At 46.2% G+C, this 14,530-nt stretch overlaps 1 protein-coding gene across 1 annotated transcript in view; it reads right to left on the minus strand.

Moving 5' to 3' along the window:
- TRPM7 (transient receptor potential cation channel subfamily M member 7) overlaps positions 1-14,530 on the minus strand; it is a 431,707-nt gene that overhangs the window by 92,364 nt on the left and 324,813 nt on the right. The window contains exons 21-22 of the mRNA XM_063925998.1: positions 9,672-9,977; positions 9,392-9,566 (exon numbers count right to left, since the gene is read on the minus strand). Of these exons, the coding sequence (XP_063782068.1) occupies positions 9,392-9,566; positions 9,672-9,977 (481 nt within the window). The remainder of the gene's footprint in view (positions 1-9,391; positions 9,567-9,671; positions 9,978-14,530) is intronic.

Consider the following 14,530-nt stretch of genomic DNA (forward strand, 5'->3'; position numbering starts at 1 on the left):
TGACTATAATATGTTTTGGGGTAATTCAAGTACTCTCTGTAAATTACCGTTGGTGGAAAAAGGTGGTAGCGGGATTATTCAATTCTACATCCTTTTTCACCTGAGCCCCTTGTTAACATACAGAATCTGTTAACAGGATCACAGCACCTGTTAACCTCCTAGTTATCAGGGATTTTTTGTTTGCCTAAAAAGAATCCCCAATAAGTATAAAAACAAACGGTACACGTCACACAAACCAACAAAAAATATAGGTAATGGGAAGAATCTGTACACGAAGTGCTACAATGCACCAGGCGTAGCTTTTTTCCAAATGGACCCTCTCCTTCTGACCAATCAGAAGTATTAATTTTAGATCCAGTCCAGAGGACGTCCTTATTATACGTGTAAGTCTCGTATTTTCTCCGTGGCTTGGCCTCCGGCATGGTCAGAAGGAGAGGGTCCATTTATGGAATGTTAGGATTGGTTATAACCACCGTTATAAGGAGGGACGGGAGAGAGACACTTTTATTCATTGCCTTGATAAAGACCCTAAGTACAGGGTCGAAACGCGTTGGCCAGTATGAACAGTGTATCCCGGAGTTTGCTTTGGAAACGTGGATGACCTAATTATTGCCAGGAACCTATCTCAGATTGTCCACCCGGGAGGATCGTGCTGGTGATATATTAAAGAACTCTGACTGAGAACTGTTTTTCACCGGTTCTCATGTTTTTCTGATAATTTTGCAGTATATTCACAATATCCACAGCACTCAGGACAAAGCTGTTTGATGTTTTTATAATATTGTCATTTGCACCATTTGTCTTTTTAATGTGTGATTAAAAAATACTGTACCACACATGTTGTATCATTTGTTCTCTCCCAATGTGCTGATCATACGGGAGTAGAAGAATTTTCTTCGGGAAGAACAATTCCACGCATATGGAAGGGATGTACTATTGAGTATTCTTCCCATTACCTATATTTTTTGTTGGTTTGTGTGGCGCTGTGTGTGACGTGTACCGTTTGTTTTTATTCTTTTGTCTAAATTAAGTGTACTGGAGACACACTTACCGTTGGTATTTTGTTTTATTGAGCTGCCTACTCTGCGCAAATTGTCTGAATATCACTTAGAGTTTTTAGATAAATCCCCAATAAGTGCTGCTGGAGGGCTTACTTCAGGGATAATTGAATAGCACCGGGGAATAAATTATCCGCTGTAAATTACAATGGCTACCTGAATTCCCTCCTTAGTCACAATGCAATGTGACTAGGATGCACGAGGAGACTATGCTGAATAATGTGATGACACTCGTATATCTGTGTGCAACTACATGGAGAACAAAATAACTTGTACTGGAAAAAAGCTACGGCTGCTGCATTGTAGCACTTCGTATACAGATTCAGAGTCAGTCACACAAATACAAGTGTAGCACATCATATTAATCATACCAGTACCCTGGTGCATCCTAGTTGCAATCGTGTTGCAGCTAAAGGGGGAATTCAATTAACGTTCTGATTTACAGCAGGCTAATTTGTATTTTCGACAAAAAAGGGCACAAACAAACTGCCCAACGCTAGAAGATTCTCATAGGTCCTGGTGTGCCAAGAGGGGCTGTTTGGTGAAACTGCAGCAATAATGTATGAGGACACATCTGTACAAATAACAGCTCTACAGATCACTATAAATATAAAGATCCATTTGTCTCCATCTTTAAGGTAATCTCTATTTAAACTGTGCAATGCAGCACTGTACACAATTACACAGAAGGTCATGAACAAAGTAAAAAAAATAGCTCCACAGCACAAATGCAGGTTTAGGTCAACCCAGCTTTTAAATCTGGCCAAGTGTGCCCACAGTTCTGCCAGGGCAAGTAGGTGCATTTACAGAGCAAATTAAAATGACACAATGGCAAAATAGGATTTACGTCTTACCTGGTAAATTCTTTTCTTCGAGCCCATAGGGGGCACAGGAGTACTAACGCTGGGTATAGGCTGGCTGGGAGCAGGCAGGCACCAAAAGGGTTACTTTAAAGGACCCAGCAGGCCTTGCCTCCCGGTCCCCTATACTCCACTCTTGCCGCCAGTTTTGTTAGCACGCCTAAGGCAGGAGCGGCATACAGAGGAAGGAAGAACACCACAGACACCTCACACACAGAAGGCCACTGTGAAGCTGGAAGGTCGCACACCACCTACACAGGAATCCAATCCTGCAGGACAGGTGCGTCAGGGAGCGCATCCTGTGCCCCATATGAACTCGAAGAAAAGGATTTGCCAGGTAAGACATAAATCCTATTTTTATTCTTCGTCCACTAGGGGGCACAAGAGTGCCAACGCTGGGACATCCTAAAGCTGTCCCCACTTGGCGGGGACGCTCCTGGACTGCGCCAATAACCCTTCACCCGAAGGCCGTGTCGTCCATCGCGAAGGTGTGAAACACATGGAATTTGATGAATGTCTGGGCAGAAGACCACGTAGCTGCTTTACAAAGCTGCTCGGCCGTGGTTCCACGGGGCGGTAGTCATGTGACCGCCGGTCGGCTGACCGACAGTCACATGACCTCCTCCGTGAGCCCGACTGCTCACTATCCCGATGGTCGGCTTGCCGACCAACAGGGACTATTCCCACTTGTGGGTGTCCACGACACCCATAGAGTGGGAATAGAACCCGTGGCGACCGCAGGTCGCCACCGAGCCCGCAGCGTGGCGAGTGCAGCGAGTCCGCAAGGGGCTTGCTGCACTCGCCCCTCCCCGCCGGGATCCCGGCGTCGGTAAGGTGACCGGCGGTCAGGAGACCGCCGGTCACCCGTACTACACCCGTTCCACGACAGGCAGCCCAGGAAGCTTTCACAGCCCGTGTGGAATGAGCTTTCACCCCCGAAGGGATAAGAATATTCGCCACCACACAGGCGTGGTGAATTGTCAACCGAAGCCATCTAGCTAAGGTTTGTTTGGACGCTGGGCATCCCTGTTTATTGGTGTCCAACAACACGAACAGGGAATCCTAACGCCGAAGATCCCTAGTTGCTTCCACATAGATACGGAGAGCTCGGACAACATCCAAGGAAGCTTCCTCCGGAGAAGTCGATGACAATACTGGAACCACTATCACCCGATTGATGTGGAAACTGGAAACCACTTTGGGTAGGAAACCAGCCCTAGTGCGGAGCACTGCCTGTCGGAGTGGAAGACCAGGAAAGGGGAGCGCCAGGATAAAGCACTTACATCCAAAACTCTACGAGCTGAGGATATGGCCAAAAGGAATAAGGTCTTCCAAGTAACCCAACGGAGATCAGTCTTGTCCATGGGCTTAAAGAGCTTTCAAGACCAAGGAAAGATCCCATGGAGCCACCGGAGGTACAAACGGCGGCTGAACATGAAGTACCCCGTGGAGGAAAGTCCTTACCTCTGGGATAACCGCCAGTTGTTTCTGAAAGAGTACAGGCAATGCTGAAACTTGAACCTTTAAAAAGGAAGATAAACGAAAGCCCAGGTCCAGACCGGACTGAAGAAAACCCAACAGCCGAGGAAATCTGAAAGACGGTGGGTTGAATTGCTTTTCTGAGCACCAGGAGAAATAAGTCCTCCAAATTTGATGGTAGACTCTAGCAGATGAAGACTTCCTGGCCTTAAGCACAGTCTTGATGACCTGGTTGGAAAATCCTTTCCTCCTCAGAATGGATGTCTCAAGAGCCACGCCGTTAAAGTTAGACAGTCTGGATGTGGATGCATGCAGGGCCCCTTTGACAGAAGGTCTTGACGTAGAGGAAGACGCCATGGACTGTCTATAGACAGATTGAGCAGGCCCGTATGCCATGTGCGACTTGGCCAATATGGAATGACTAGTATCATTGTGCACCCTTCCTGAACTTCCTGAGTAGCCGGAGAATCCGGGAAATCTGTGAAAAGAGTACACTAGGTGGAAAGGCAAACGAGCCATCACAGCATCCACTAGGAGCGCCTGTGGATCCCTTGTGCGTGAGCCGAACCTTCTGACTTGGTTGTTGTGGCGGGATGCCATGAGATCTAGGTCTGGCATCCCTCATCGGGCTACCAACTGGCTGAACACCACTGGATGGAGCATCCACTCTCCTGAGTGAATGTCTTGCCAATTTAGGAAGCCGCTTCCCAGTTGAGCACCCCTGGTATGAATACCGCCGACAGTGCCAAAAGATTTCTTTTCGCCCACAAAAAAATCTTAGTTACAGTACCTCTCGCATGGCTCCTCGACTGCGAGTGCCGCCCTGGCGGTTGATATATGCGACTGTCGTCGCATTGTCCGACTGGATTTCTACTGGGCGACCGCGCAGAAGTCGCTGAGATGCACATAGAGTATTTAGGATTGCCCTCAATTCTAGTACATTGATGGGAAGTTCACTATCCTGAAGAGTCCAACGGCCCTGGAACGTATGTGCTTCCAAGACCGCTCCTCATCCCCGAAGACTGGCATCCGGTGTGGCCACTGTCCAGTCTTGAATCCAAAGGGGGCGTCTCTTGTCGAGATTAGATTGGAAGAGCCACCAAGCTAAAGACAGTTGAACCTCCGGAGTGAAAACTATGGTCTGTGAAAAAAGTTGTGTGAACACAACGAAACGCATTGGCGTGAGCTGCTCCCCTGCTTCACTCCCTAGACATACAATATTTGGAGATCTGAGGACCTGAACCAAGCCCCCGCTACTGAACCTCATGGACCTTTGCTGGAGGTATACCACTTGAACTGAGGACATTGTTGCTTTATCATCTCACCAAGGAACTGCAATATTGCGGAGTGCTGAGCCGCTTAACAAACCTTGGGTACATCTGTGGTAATTATTGCTTACGTCTGATTACAAATTTGGTCCATCTGGACCTAGAAGGGGACTGTATTTTAGGAACAGGTCCTATCATTTTCTCCAGTTTCAGATAAATGTGATTGGGAGTAACGCCTTCTACCCTTTTCAAGGGTTTCTTCATTCATTTTTATCCTTATTTATATGGACGTTTTATTGCTTTTTATGTTGAATTAAATATGTTTATTATTGACCTGCTCATCTCATCTATGACCATATAGCGCTATTTATCTATTAGCTTGCTGTTTGTTTAGGAGGTCTGACCAACCTCTTTATTTAGCTGCTGTGTTGAACCTCCCATATCAGCGCCCAGAGAGAATTATCTTTGGGTAATTATCCTTTTTTTCTCCGGATGTGGAGAGGAGATCCGTCCCATTTCCGAACAACTTCCAATTATTGAGGACGCGAGTGGAATTGGGCGTACTCTACCAAATCTATCAAATGCTACCACCATCGAGCCCAGTACTCTCATACAAGCATGTACTGAAACCGTGCGATGATGTAGGAGTGTTCGAATTCTGGACTGAATGACCATGATCTTGTTCTGGGGGAGAAACACCCGCTGTACTCTGGAATTTAGAAGTGCCCCTAAATGCAGGATTGTTTGAGAGGGCGTTAGCAACGATTTTTTCCCAGTTTATTTTCCAGCCATGAGACTGCAAAATATCCACAGTCATCCGAAGGTGAATTGCGAGCTACTCCTGCGAATGACCCAGAAGCAGGAGGTCGTCCACGTACTGTATGGTAGAATTTCAACGCCTTTGCATCTGAGATAAGCCGCCATCACTGCCATAACTTTGGTAAAGATTCTTTGAGCTGTGGAAAGACCAAAGGGCAGGGTTTGGATTGAAAATGGTTGGTTTTGACTGCAAAATGAAGAAACCGTTGATGGCTTGGATGAATTGGGATTTGCAAATATGCACAGGGATGCAATAAAGTCCTCTGGTTCCAGGGTTAGAATTATTGTCCCAAGGGATTCCATTCTGAACTTGGGAACCCGCAGAAACAGGTTTAACCGTTTGATATTAGGTATTGGTCGATACGAGCAGTCTGGCTTCAGAACTAGAAAAAGTGATGTGTCGAAACCGTGCCCTTCCTGCACTGCTGGTACCGGAACATTCACATTGGAGGCGAGAAGGGAGCTGACCGATTCTTGTAGAGCCACTGCTTCTCCGGGATCCCTCGGAAGCCCTGTGGTGAAGAACCTTCTTGGAGGACGACGCCAGAATGTCAAGGCGTATCCATGAGTGACTAGGTCTCTGACCCAGGCGTCCGTAGTGATGTTCAACCGTTGCGGAGCAAAAGACAGCAGTCGGCCCCCCTCTCTGGGATCTCCCAGAGGGGAGCCCGCCCAGTCACGCTGCAGGTATCTCGGCCGGCTTGGTGGCCGGGCATCTGGTGGCCCAAGGTTGCTTGCGAGTCTTAGTATTCTTTGCCTGGGATTGGTATCGAGAAGAGGTTTGGCCCTTCCTTGTGCCCGAAAGGGACGAAAGGAATCTTTGAGTTTAGTCGCTGTTGCTGACGGCAGAAAAGCTGTTTTAGAAGCAGCAAGTGACGTCACAATGTTGTTGAGCTCCTGTCCGTATAGGATATCTGCTGCGTAAGGTAAAGCCTCTAGAGCCTTCTTAGAAGAGGCGTCTGCCCTCCAAGAACGCAGCCATAACGATTGTCTTGCTGCCACAGTTGAAGCCGAAACCTTAGACGTAAGGCTGGCCGTATCCAGAGCCGCCTCCGCAAGGTAAGAATTTGCCTTCTGGATATTCCCTACAAGTCCCAACAATTGCTTCCTATTAACATTATAGGAGAGGCCCTGGTGACACTGGTCTGTCCAGCAGGAGATCGCTTTAGTTACCCATGCCGAAGCTAAAGCTGGTCTGGTGATCGCTCCCACTCGAGTGTAGGCCATCTTCAGAAAGGTATCCAATTTGCAATCTATGTAGTCCTTAAGGGAGGAGGTGTCCGGAATCGTCAGAACCGAGGATATCACAAGACGTGCCACATGCGCGTCCACCAGGGGCGGGTTTTCCCACTTGGACCTATCCTTTGAAGGGAAAGGATAAAAAGACTGCAACCTCTTAGAGAGCTGAAACCATTTATCAGGTTTAGCCCAAGCCGCCTCTAGCAAGTCCTCCAGCTGCGCTGAGGAGGGAAACTGAAGAATCCTTTTTAGATTTCTTGAAAATAGGAGTCTTGGAAGTTGGAGCCGGATCTTCGTGTTCAATATCAAGGACCAGTATGACCTGTTTGACAAGGACCTCTACTTCCGCTATGGGTAAAGAATCTTCCAGACTAGAAGCAGTGATCCGGATCAGTCCGCTGACCCAACTTTCCTTGTCCGAATTGGGCGACTCTCTGAGTCCGAACCCCCTCCTGAAAGAGGGGTAGCAGTCCAACTAGAAGTAAGCGCCCGTTTGGGACGCTTTTCCCTCTCTAAAAGTTGCTGCATGGTGACAGAGACCTTGGATAGGCCCTGGACCGACTGAGCCAGTGCATTAACCCATGGTTGTTCCACCTGTGGGGGAGGAATTGGATAAGACTGACCTGGTACCACAGGGTACTGGGTGGCGCTGAAACATGTGGACCCACCTGCGGCGTAGCCAACCGATCCACGAGTTGTGCCATAACCTGTGTAAGAGTAGTTGCCAAGCTGGCTCCTGTGATACGGGTGCAGGAGGGGGGTCCTCGCGCCTTTACATGCCCTGCAATGACCGGTGTCCAAAGAATCCTGTGAAGACAGAACATTACAACACACCGTGCAAGTTGGTGGTTCTGGTGTAACAACCTTCTTGCCCCTGAAAGTCATTGTGAAATGCAAACAGGGTACACTAATGTATAAAACAGCAATAAATGTCAAATAGACTTGCACAAACCGGTCCCTGAAGAACCCTCTGAGAATAAGAGTCTGTACAAGGTAAGTGAGACCAGTTACTGCACAGCGGTATTACAGCCACACACACTCAGCCACACAATGCCAGAAAAACAATAAGGGCCAAGGTACTCAACTGACCTGTGATGTATCAGCAGGCAGGAGAAATTACCTGGTCCCGGCTACAAAAGCGGGGAACAGGGGAGACAGTGGCCAGACTCTCCTTACTCAGCAACTCCCGGCCAGCACGTGAGCCCAAAATGGCTGCTGAGCGTGTTTAGAGAGGGACTGAGCAAGGAGGGAGGAGAAACCGCCCAGGGATTGACCCTGAGCCTTGCTACTGGTGAGCCCTGGGTCGGAGGAAAGGCTGCAGGCTAGGCATCCTGCCCCCTCAGATGGACCACAGGGACGCTGCCCACCTGCCCTGTGGATAATGCCCTGGTGGTTTAATGGCAAACAGGTGCCGTTTGACCCGGGCCCCCACTCATCTGCCCTCCCGCTTGCTCCCTTCAGTGGGAGCGGGTTGCTGCACGTTGCGGCTCCCTGCACACAGGAAGCACCCTAACTTACCCTCCGGCCCCGTAAGTGGCTGCGGGGGGCTGCCTGAAGCCGCCTATTGTCCCTGCAGCAGAAGTCCTCGGTCCAGACAGTGGCGCTGCCGCCCGCAGGCTCCTGGTGATGGAGTGGGCATGCTGGGCGCTTAGTGCACCAGCATCCCACTCTGCTGCGCCACACTGCAGCACGCTGAAAAAAGTAACCAAGTGAGCTTAAATGCTCACTACAAAAAAATGGTGCCCACTCCTCGCCGCACCAAAAGAAAAAACTGGCGGGCCTGGCGGCGGGGTATAGGGGACCGCAAGGCAAGGCCTGCTGGGTACTTCAAAGTAAACCTTTGGCAACTGCCTGCTCTCAGCCAGCCTATACCCAATATTAGCACTGCTGTGCCCCCTAGTTGACGAAGAAAGAAAAACATTGTCTAAAACGTCTAATGAGAGCAGCTTTGCACCTTGCACTTCGGCACAATTGCACTGGTACAAGTCGAGACTCCCATAACAGAAATGCTTGGGACAAGTAGTATTTTGGATTCTTCCATATTTTGGAATATTTATATAGTATGAAATATCGTGGGGATGGGACCCAAGTCTAAGCATGAAATGCCTTTACTTTTCATACAAATCTTAAACACATAGCCCGAAGGCAATGCCATACAATATTTCTAGAAATGCTGTGCATATAATAGAACAATCAGAAAGCAAAAGGCATCACAAGTGCGCTAAAAAAAAAAACCCCAAAAAAACCATGGAAACCATAATTAAAAGGATAAAGGAGTTTCATAGCTTTATACAAATATGGTATATGTTTACTTTCATGATACACTTGCTATTATAGTGATATGGTTATCTTGTAACTAGATTATAGGGATTTACATTTGTATACATAAACAGATTGTAAGTTTGCGATCAGGGCCTACCTACCTCTATGACTGTCTGTTATTACCCAATTTTGTTTTATCACTATTTTTTTTCCACTTGTTTTGTTTTATTTTGTCAATTTTCTTTTCAATTGTAAAGTACAATGGAATTTGCTGCGCTATATAATAAACAGTTAATAAATAAATAGCTAGGAACAATATCTTACAAACCTTCCATTGTAACAGCTGAGTATCATGAAAGTAACCAACTTTCCCAGTTACTGTGTGAAGAATTACGGAGTCTCTTACCATCTATTTCGTATGCATACACTTCACCAAATATCATCCAGTAGGGCTGGAAAACAATATTCCTAGCAAGAGTCCAACTTGGTCCTTCAGATGGATACAGAATGGCTTGTCGGGGAACACCAAAACTCAGAAGTACAACAGCCATAATAACAACTATGTAAAACATATTTGACACCTTTAGACAGAAAAAAATTGTACAATGTTACTAAACCATGCTAATACTTTTCAAAACAAATTAAATAAAACATGAAATAAAAAACATGCCAACATTGCAACTTACCATTTTGCCAATCATCATTACATATGGTCCTGCCTGTTGATTGACAGCCAAAAAATCCAATAATCGGACATACCAAAAAATGATATTAAGACAGTATGTTAATCTTCCAGCAACTAAAACATAGTCCCCGTAGTCCGGAATGCTGTCATCATCACCACCATCCTGTGAGGTGTATTTATACGCTCCAAGTCTCAGACCACATCCAATGAAGAAAGTAATGATGCCAATTGTGTCTGTGATATTAAAGTAGTCACCAAACCACACCTTTACTTTCTGGTTAATTTTGCCAGCTTCTGACATGAAGATCTGTAATAAATCAAATACAGCTCATTTGACAGTTTGCTAAAATTGTTTAAAAAATATGGGAGTTGGGATTTAATTTAATGCTTATTACCAGTATAAAAAGGAAGGTATTACATCCTTCTAACCATGTATCAGATTCTTACAATTACTGTTAACATAAATAAAAATCCTGATATATACACAATTTATGGGGTTACTTAGAGCTTTTTAAGGAGTGCTTGTAGTTGCTAGGCGCCCAATTAGTCCCATACAAAAAGATCCATACACACAAAAGAGTTTAAGTTTATACTGTAGTCACAATGAAATGACGAGCATAATATTTGGATTAGCATATGTACTAAAAGATCACATACAGCAACTGTATTAGGTTTTGATTTATATTCAGAATATATAAGTAAAGCTGAAAACGAATTAAAGTGGTTGCACAAAGTAAGTGACGCAGGTGATCCATCACATTATGGGGATCAATACACCAATGGTAGTGGTAACAAAGCTCTGTACAAATTTGAGCTTGCAATTACAAGGGGTTACGAATACTTTAGACCAGTGGTTCTCAAACTCGGTCATCAGGATCCCACACAGTGCATGTTTTGCAGGTAACCCAGCAAGTGCACAGGTGTATTCATTATTCACTGACACATTTTAAAAGGTCCACAGGTGGAGCAAATGATTTCACTTGTGATTCTGTAAGGAGACCTGCAAAACATGCACTGCGTGGGGTCCTGAGGACCGAGTTTGCGAACCTGTGCTTTAGACTGCTCACATTTTCATTTTTAGCAATTTGCATTAGAGGAATTTTTATTTTTTATTTTTTTTAAAACACATTTTATTGGGTGGATCACAAAATTGTTACAAAAGAAACAAAACAAGCCAGGCAAAATAGGTAAACAAAGTACAGATGTAACTGCAGTAAATTGTAACATCAACAGATTGGATCCTTTTTTGAAATTTAAGGCAATTTAAAGGGTAACTCTCGGCAACGGAGTGGCCATCCGTCAGAGTTGATAGTAGAGATTAGAAGAAAATAATACTCGGAGAGAAAATAGAAGGGGTCAGGGAGACAGGGGAGAAAGAGCAAGACCAGTCAGAAAGAAAGAAAAGGAGTAGAGAGGGGGTGGAAGGGTGGCCTCCAAAGACAAAAGGTTGGTGGAGCAGCAATGCACGGTATCAAGTTACAAATGGGGAGGAAGCCTGGTGTAAGGCTAGCCAGGGAGACCATATTTTATCAAATTGTTTAGAGGTGTTACGAATAACAGCGGTCATGTATTCCATTTTATGTACATACCAAATTCGGGAGATTATCACCGGCATTGGGGAGGGAGTAGGGCTCTTCCAGTCCGTGGCTATTTGGCATGTCATTGCCGAAACTACATGTCGAAATAGCTTGTTTTGGTGTCGGTTAAGAGTAGGGAGGGTCATAGGAAGCAGAAAGTATTGGGGATCAGGAGAAATGGAGGTTTCAAATAGGCTCGAGAGCAAGGTAATAAGCTCACCCCAAATTTTAAAAATTTTTGGGCAGGTCCACCATATGTGTATAAACGAGCCAACGTCTGCACAACCCCTCCAGCATCTGTCCGAGGTGTCGGGGAACATGGTATGTAGACGGGAAGGGACATAATACCAGCGGTAGAGCAATTTGTAGATATTTTCTTTAATTTTAACACATATGGAACTGGAAGCAGCATTATCCCAGATATCCACCCAGTCTTCATTGTCTATAGTGAATCCCAGCTCCTTTTCCCACGCCAATTCGTGAGGGGCCCGGGATGAAGTGGGGTGGTCGCTCAGTAAAGCGTAAATATCGGAGATGAGGCCCTTAGTGTTGGTGCGTTTCTAGCTAATGTATTCAAAGGAGGATAATTTTCTATTAAGAAGGGAAGTGGTAATGGTAGAGTGGAAGTGTCTAATTTGCAGATAGCGAAAGAAGTCCGAAGCAGGGATTACTGTTCCATCTCGGATATCTGCAAATTGAGGGAAGGCAGCATTAGAAGTGATGTCATTAATATACAACATACCGCTCGAGCGCCAGGATGCATACGAGGATCTACACGTACCTGGGGGGAAGGCAGGATTATGAAATAATGGAATTAGCGGGGGCGGGTGTGGGGCCAAAGTGAACCGTCTATTCGCCAAGTCCCATGTCGCTAATGAACGACTTACCACGGGATGTGAAAGGAACGTTCGGGGGCGCTGGTTCCGGCGAAGCCATAATAGGGAGGAAAGTGTGGCCAAACCCATCTCCTCTGCCTCAATCCTCACCCAAAACTTCCCCGTCCCGCCCTCGTTGCACCATTGTGCACATTGAGAGAGCTGCGCAGCATAGAAGTATTTCCTAAAGTCCGTGATACCCAGCCCTCCGCCTCTGGAAGGGCGTTGAAGCAGTTTAAGTCTGATGCGAGGGCGTTTACGGTTCCAGATAAAAAAGGACGTTTGGCATTGCAAGGTCTTAAGAACATAGGTAGGAACATAAATCGGGAGTGTCTGAAACAGATACAGAAGTCGGGGGAGTACACTCATCTTGACAGAATTTATTCTGCCTATCCATGAGATGAAGTAATTGGACCATTCCAACAAATCATCTTTGATTTTCTGCAATAAGCGGGGGTAATTTGCTTGGAAAAGTTGGTGGTGATGATGGGTCAAGTACATACCGAGGTACTTGATTTTCTTTTTATACCAATTACAGGGTAGGATAGTTTGTAATTCTTGTTTGAGAGCTGCCGGGATATGAAAGTCAAGGACCTCTGTTTTGTCAACGTTAATTTTATAACCGGAAAACTAAGAATACGAACGGATCTCAGTTAACAGAGAGGGAAGGGATTGGGCTGGATCTGTGAGGGAAATCAGGACATCATCAGCATATAACGCAATCATGTGCTCGGATAAGACCGTAGACACTCCGTGGATAGTGGTGTTATTACGAATCTTTGCTGCCAGAGGTTCCATGACTAGTGCGAAAATTAAAGGAGAAAGTGGGCATCCCTGCCTGGTGCCATTGGCAATCCCAAAACTGGCGGATGAAACACTGTTAACCAAAACCTGGGCAGATGGGGAGCGGTAGAGTGCTTTAACCCCCTCTAAAAATTTACCAGAGAATCCCATTTTGCCAAGGACTGCAAAGAACCACGAAATGCGGTCGAAAGCCTTCTCCGCGTCGAGAGCCAGAATGAGGGAGGGAGACTTCCGCTTTTGAATGGAGTAGATTAGGTCTATAGCTCTTCTTGTGTTGTCTGACGCCTGGCGTCCAGGAATGAAGCCGACCTGCTCCGGGTGGACCAAACCGGGCAACAGGGGAGCCAGGCGGTTGGCTAATATTTTCGCATATATCTTCAGATCAACATTCAGTAGCGAGATTGGTCTATAATTTGAGCAACTGGTCGGGTCTTTGTCAGGCTTTGGGATTATCACTATGTCGGCCCGGGTCGTCTCCGGCAGAAAGGAGGCTCCCTCAAGAATATCATTGAATAAAGAGGAGAGATGCGGGGCCAACTCATTCGCAAACAGTTTATAATACTTGGCCGTGAAACCATCCGGTCCCGAAGCGGCTGACGAACGCATAGAGCGTATAGCAGCTATTGTCTCCTCATCCGAGATCCGACTATTAAGGGTATCTAACTGAGTATCAGATAGGGCTGGAAGGGGGGTATCAGATAAGTATGAGTGCACTCCTCCAACTCCATTAGGAGACAGAGAGGGCGAATCAGACAAGTTCTAGAGGGAGCTATAGAACGGAAATCTTCGGTCATCACCTCAGGGTCGTATGTATAGGTTCCCCTCTGTGGTGAGTACAGCTTATCTATCGCAGCCAGCGCCCGTTTACGGCGTAGTTTATTGGCCAGTAGGGACTCTATTCTATCCATTTTGTCATAAAAGCGTTGCTGTAGTTTCCGGAGAACTAGTGCTGCACGGTTAGAAAATAGGATTTTGGTACTTACCAGGTAAATCCTTTTCTTTGAATCCATAGGGGGCACTGGAGTACTCTAGGGATATGGACGGTTCCACAGGAACTAGGCACTGAATAGTTAAACTTTGACTATACCTCCCCTCCATATTCCAGAGTACCTCAGTGTTTTTTTACTGAGCCGAACTGGAGCTATAGAGGTTGACAATGGAGAAATACATATAACCAAAAATGGACAACAATAAAGTTGACACAAACGAAACTGACAACTAACAGTTGACACCAACCCGATAGAATTTCTAATTTGAAACAGTCGGTAAGAGTGTGTTACCATAAAATTCCCTGCACTTACCACAACCAGGTAAACAACTGCTCTGGGTGGGCGTCCAGTGCCCCCTATGGATTCAAAGAAAAGGATTTACCTGGTAAGTACCAAAATCCTATTTTCTTTTTCATCCACTAGGGGTCACTGGAGTACTCTAGGGACGTACCAAAGTTTCCCCCCTGGGCGGGAGAGCTGTTTGGCACCTGTAACACTAGACGGCCAAAGCTATATGCTGATGCCGCAAAAGTATCAAACCTGTAAAAGCGCACAAACATGTGCACTGAAGACCATGTAGCCGCACTGCAAAGCCGTGTCGTAGAACTCCACGAC

Source organism: Pseudophryne corroboree, chromosome 6 (genome assembly GCF_028390025.1).
Source record: "Pseudophryne corroboree isolate aPseCor3 chromosome 6, aPseCor3.hap2, whole genome shotgun sequence".
Classification (NCBI taxonomy): Eukaryota; Metazoa; Chordata; class Amphibia; order Anura; family Myobatrachidae; genus Pseudophryne; species Pseudophryne corroboree.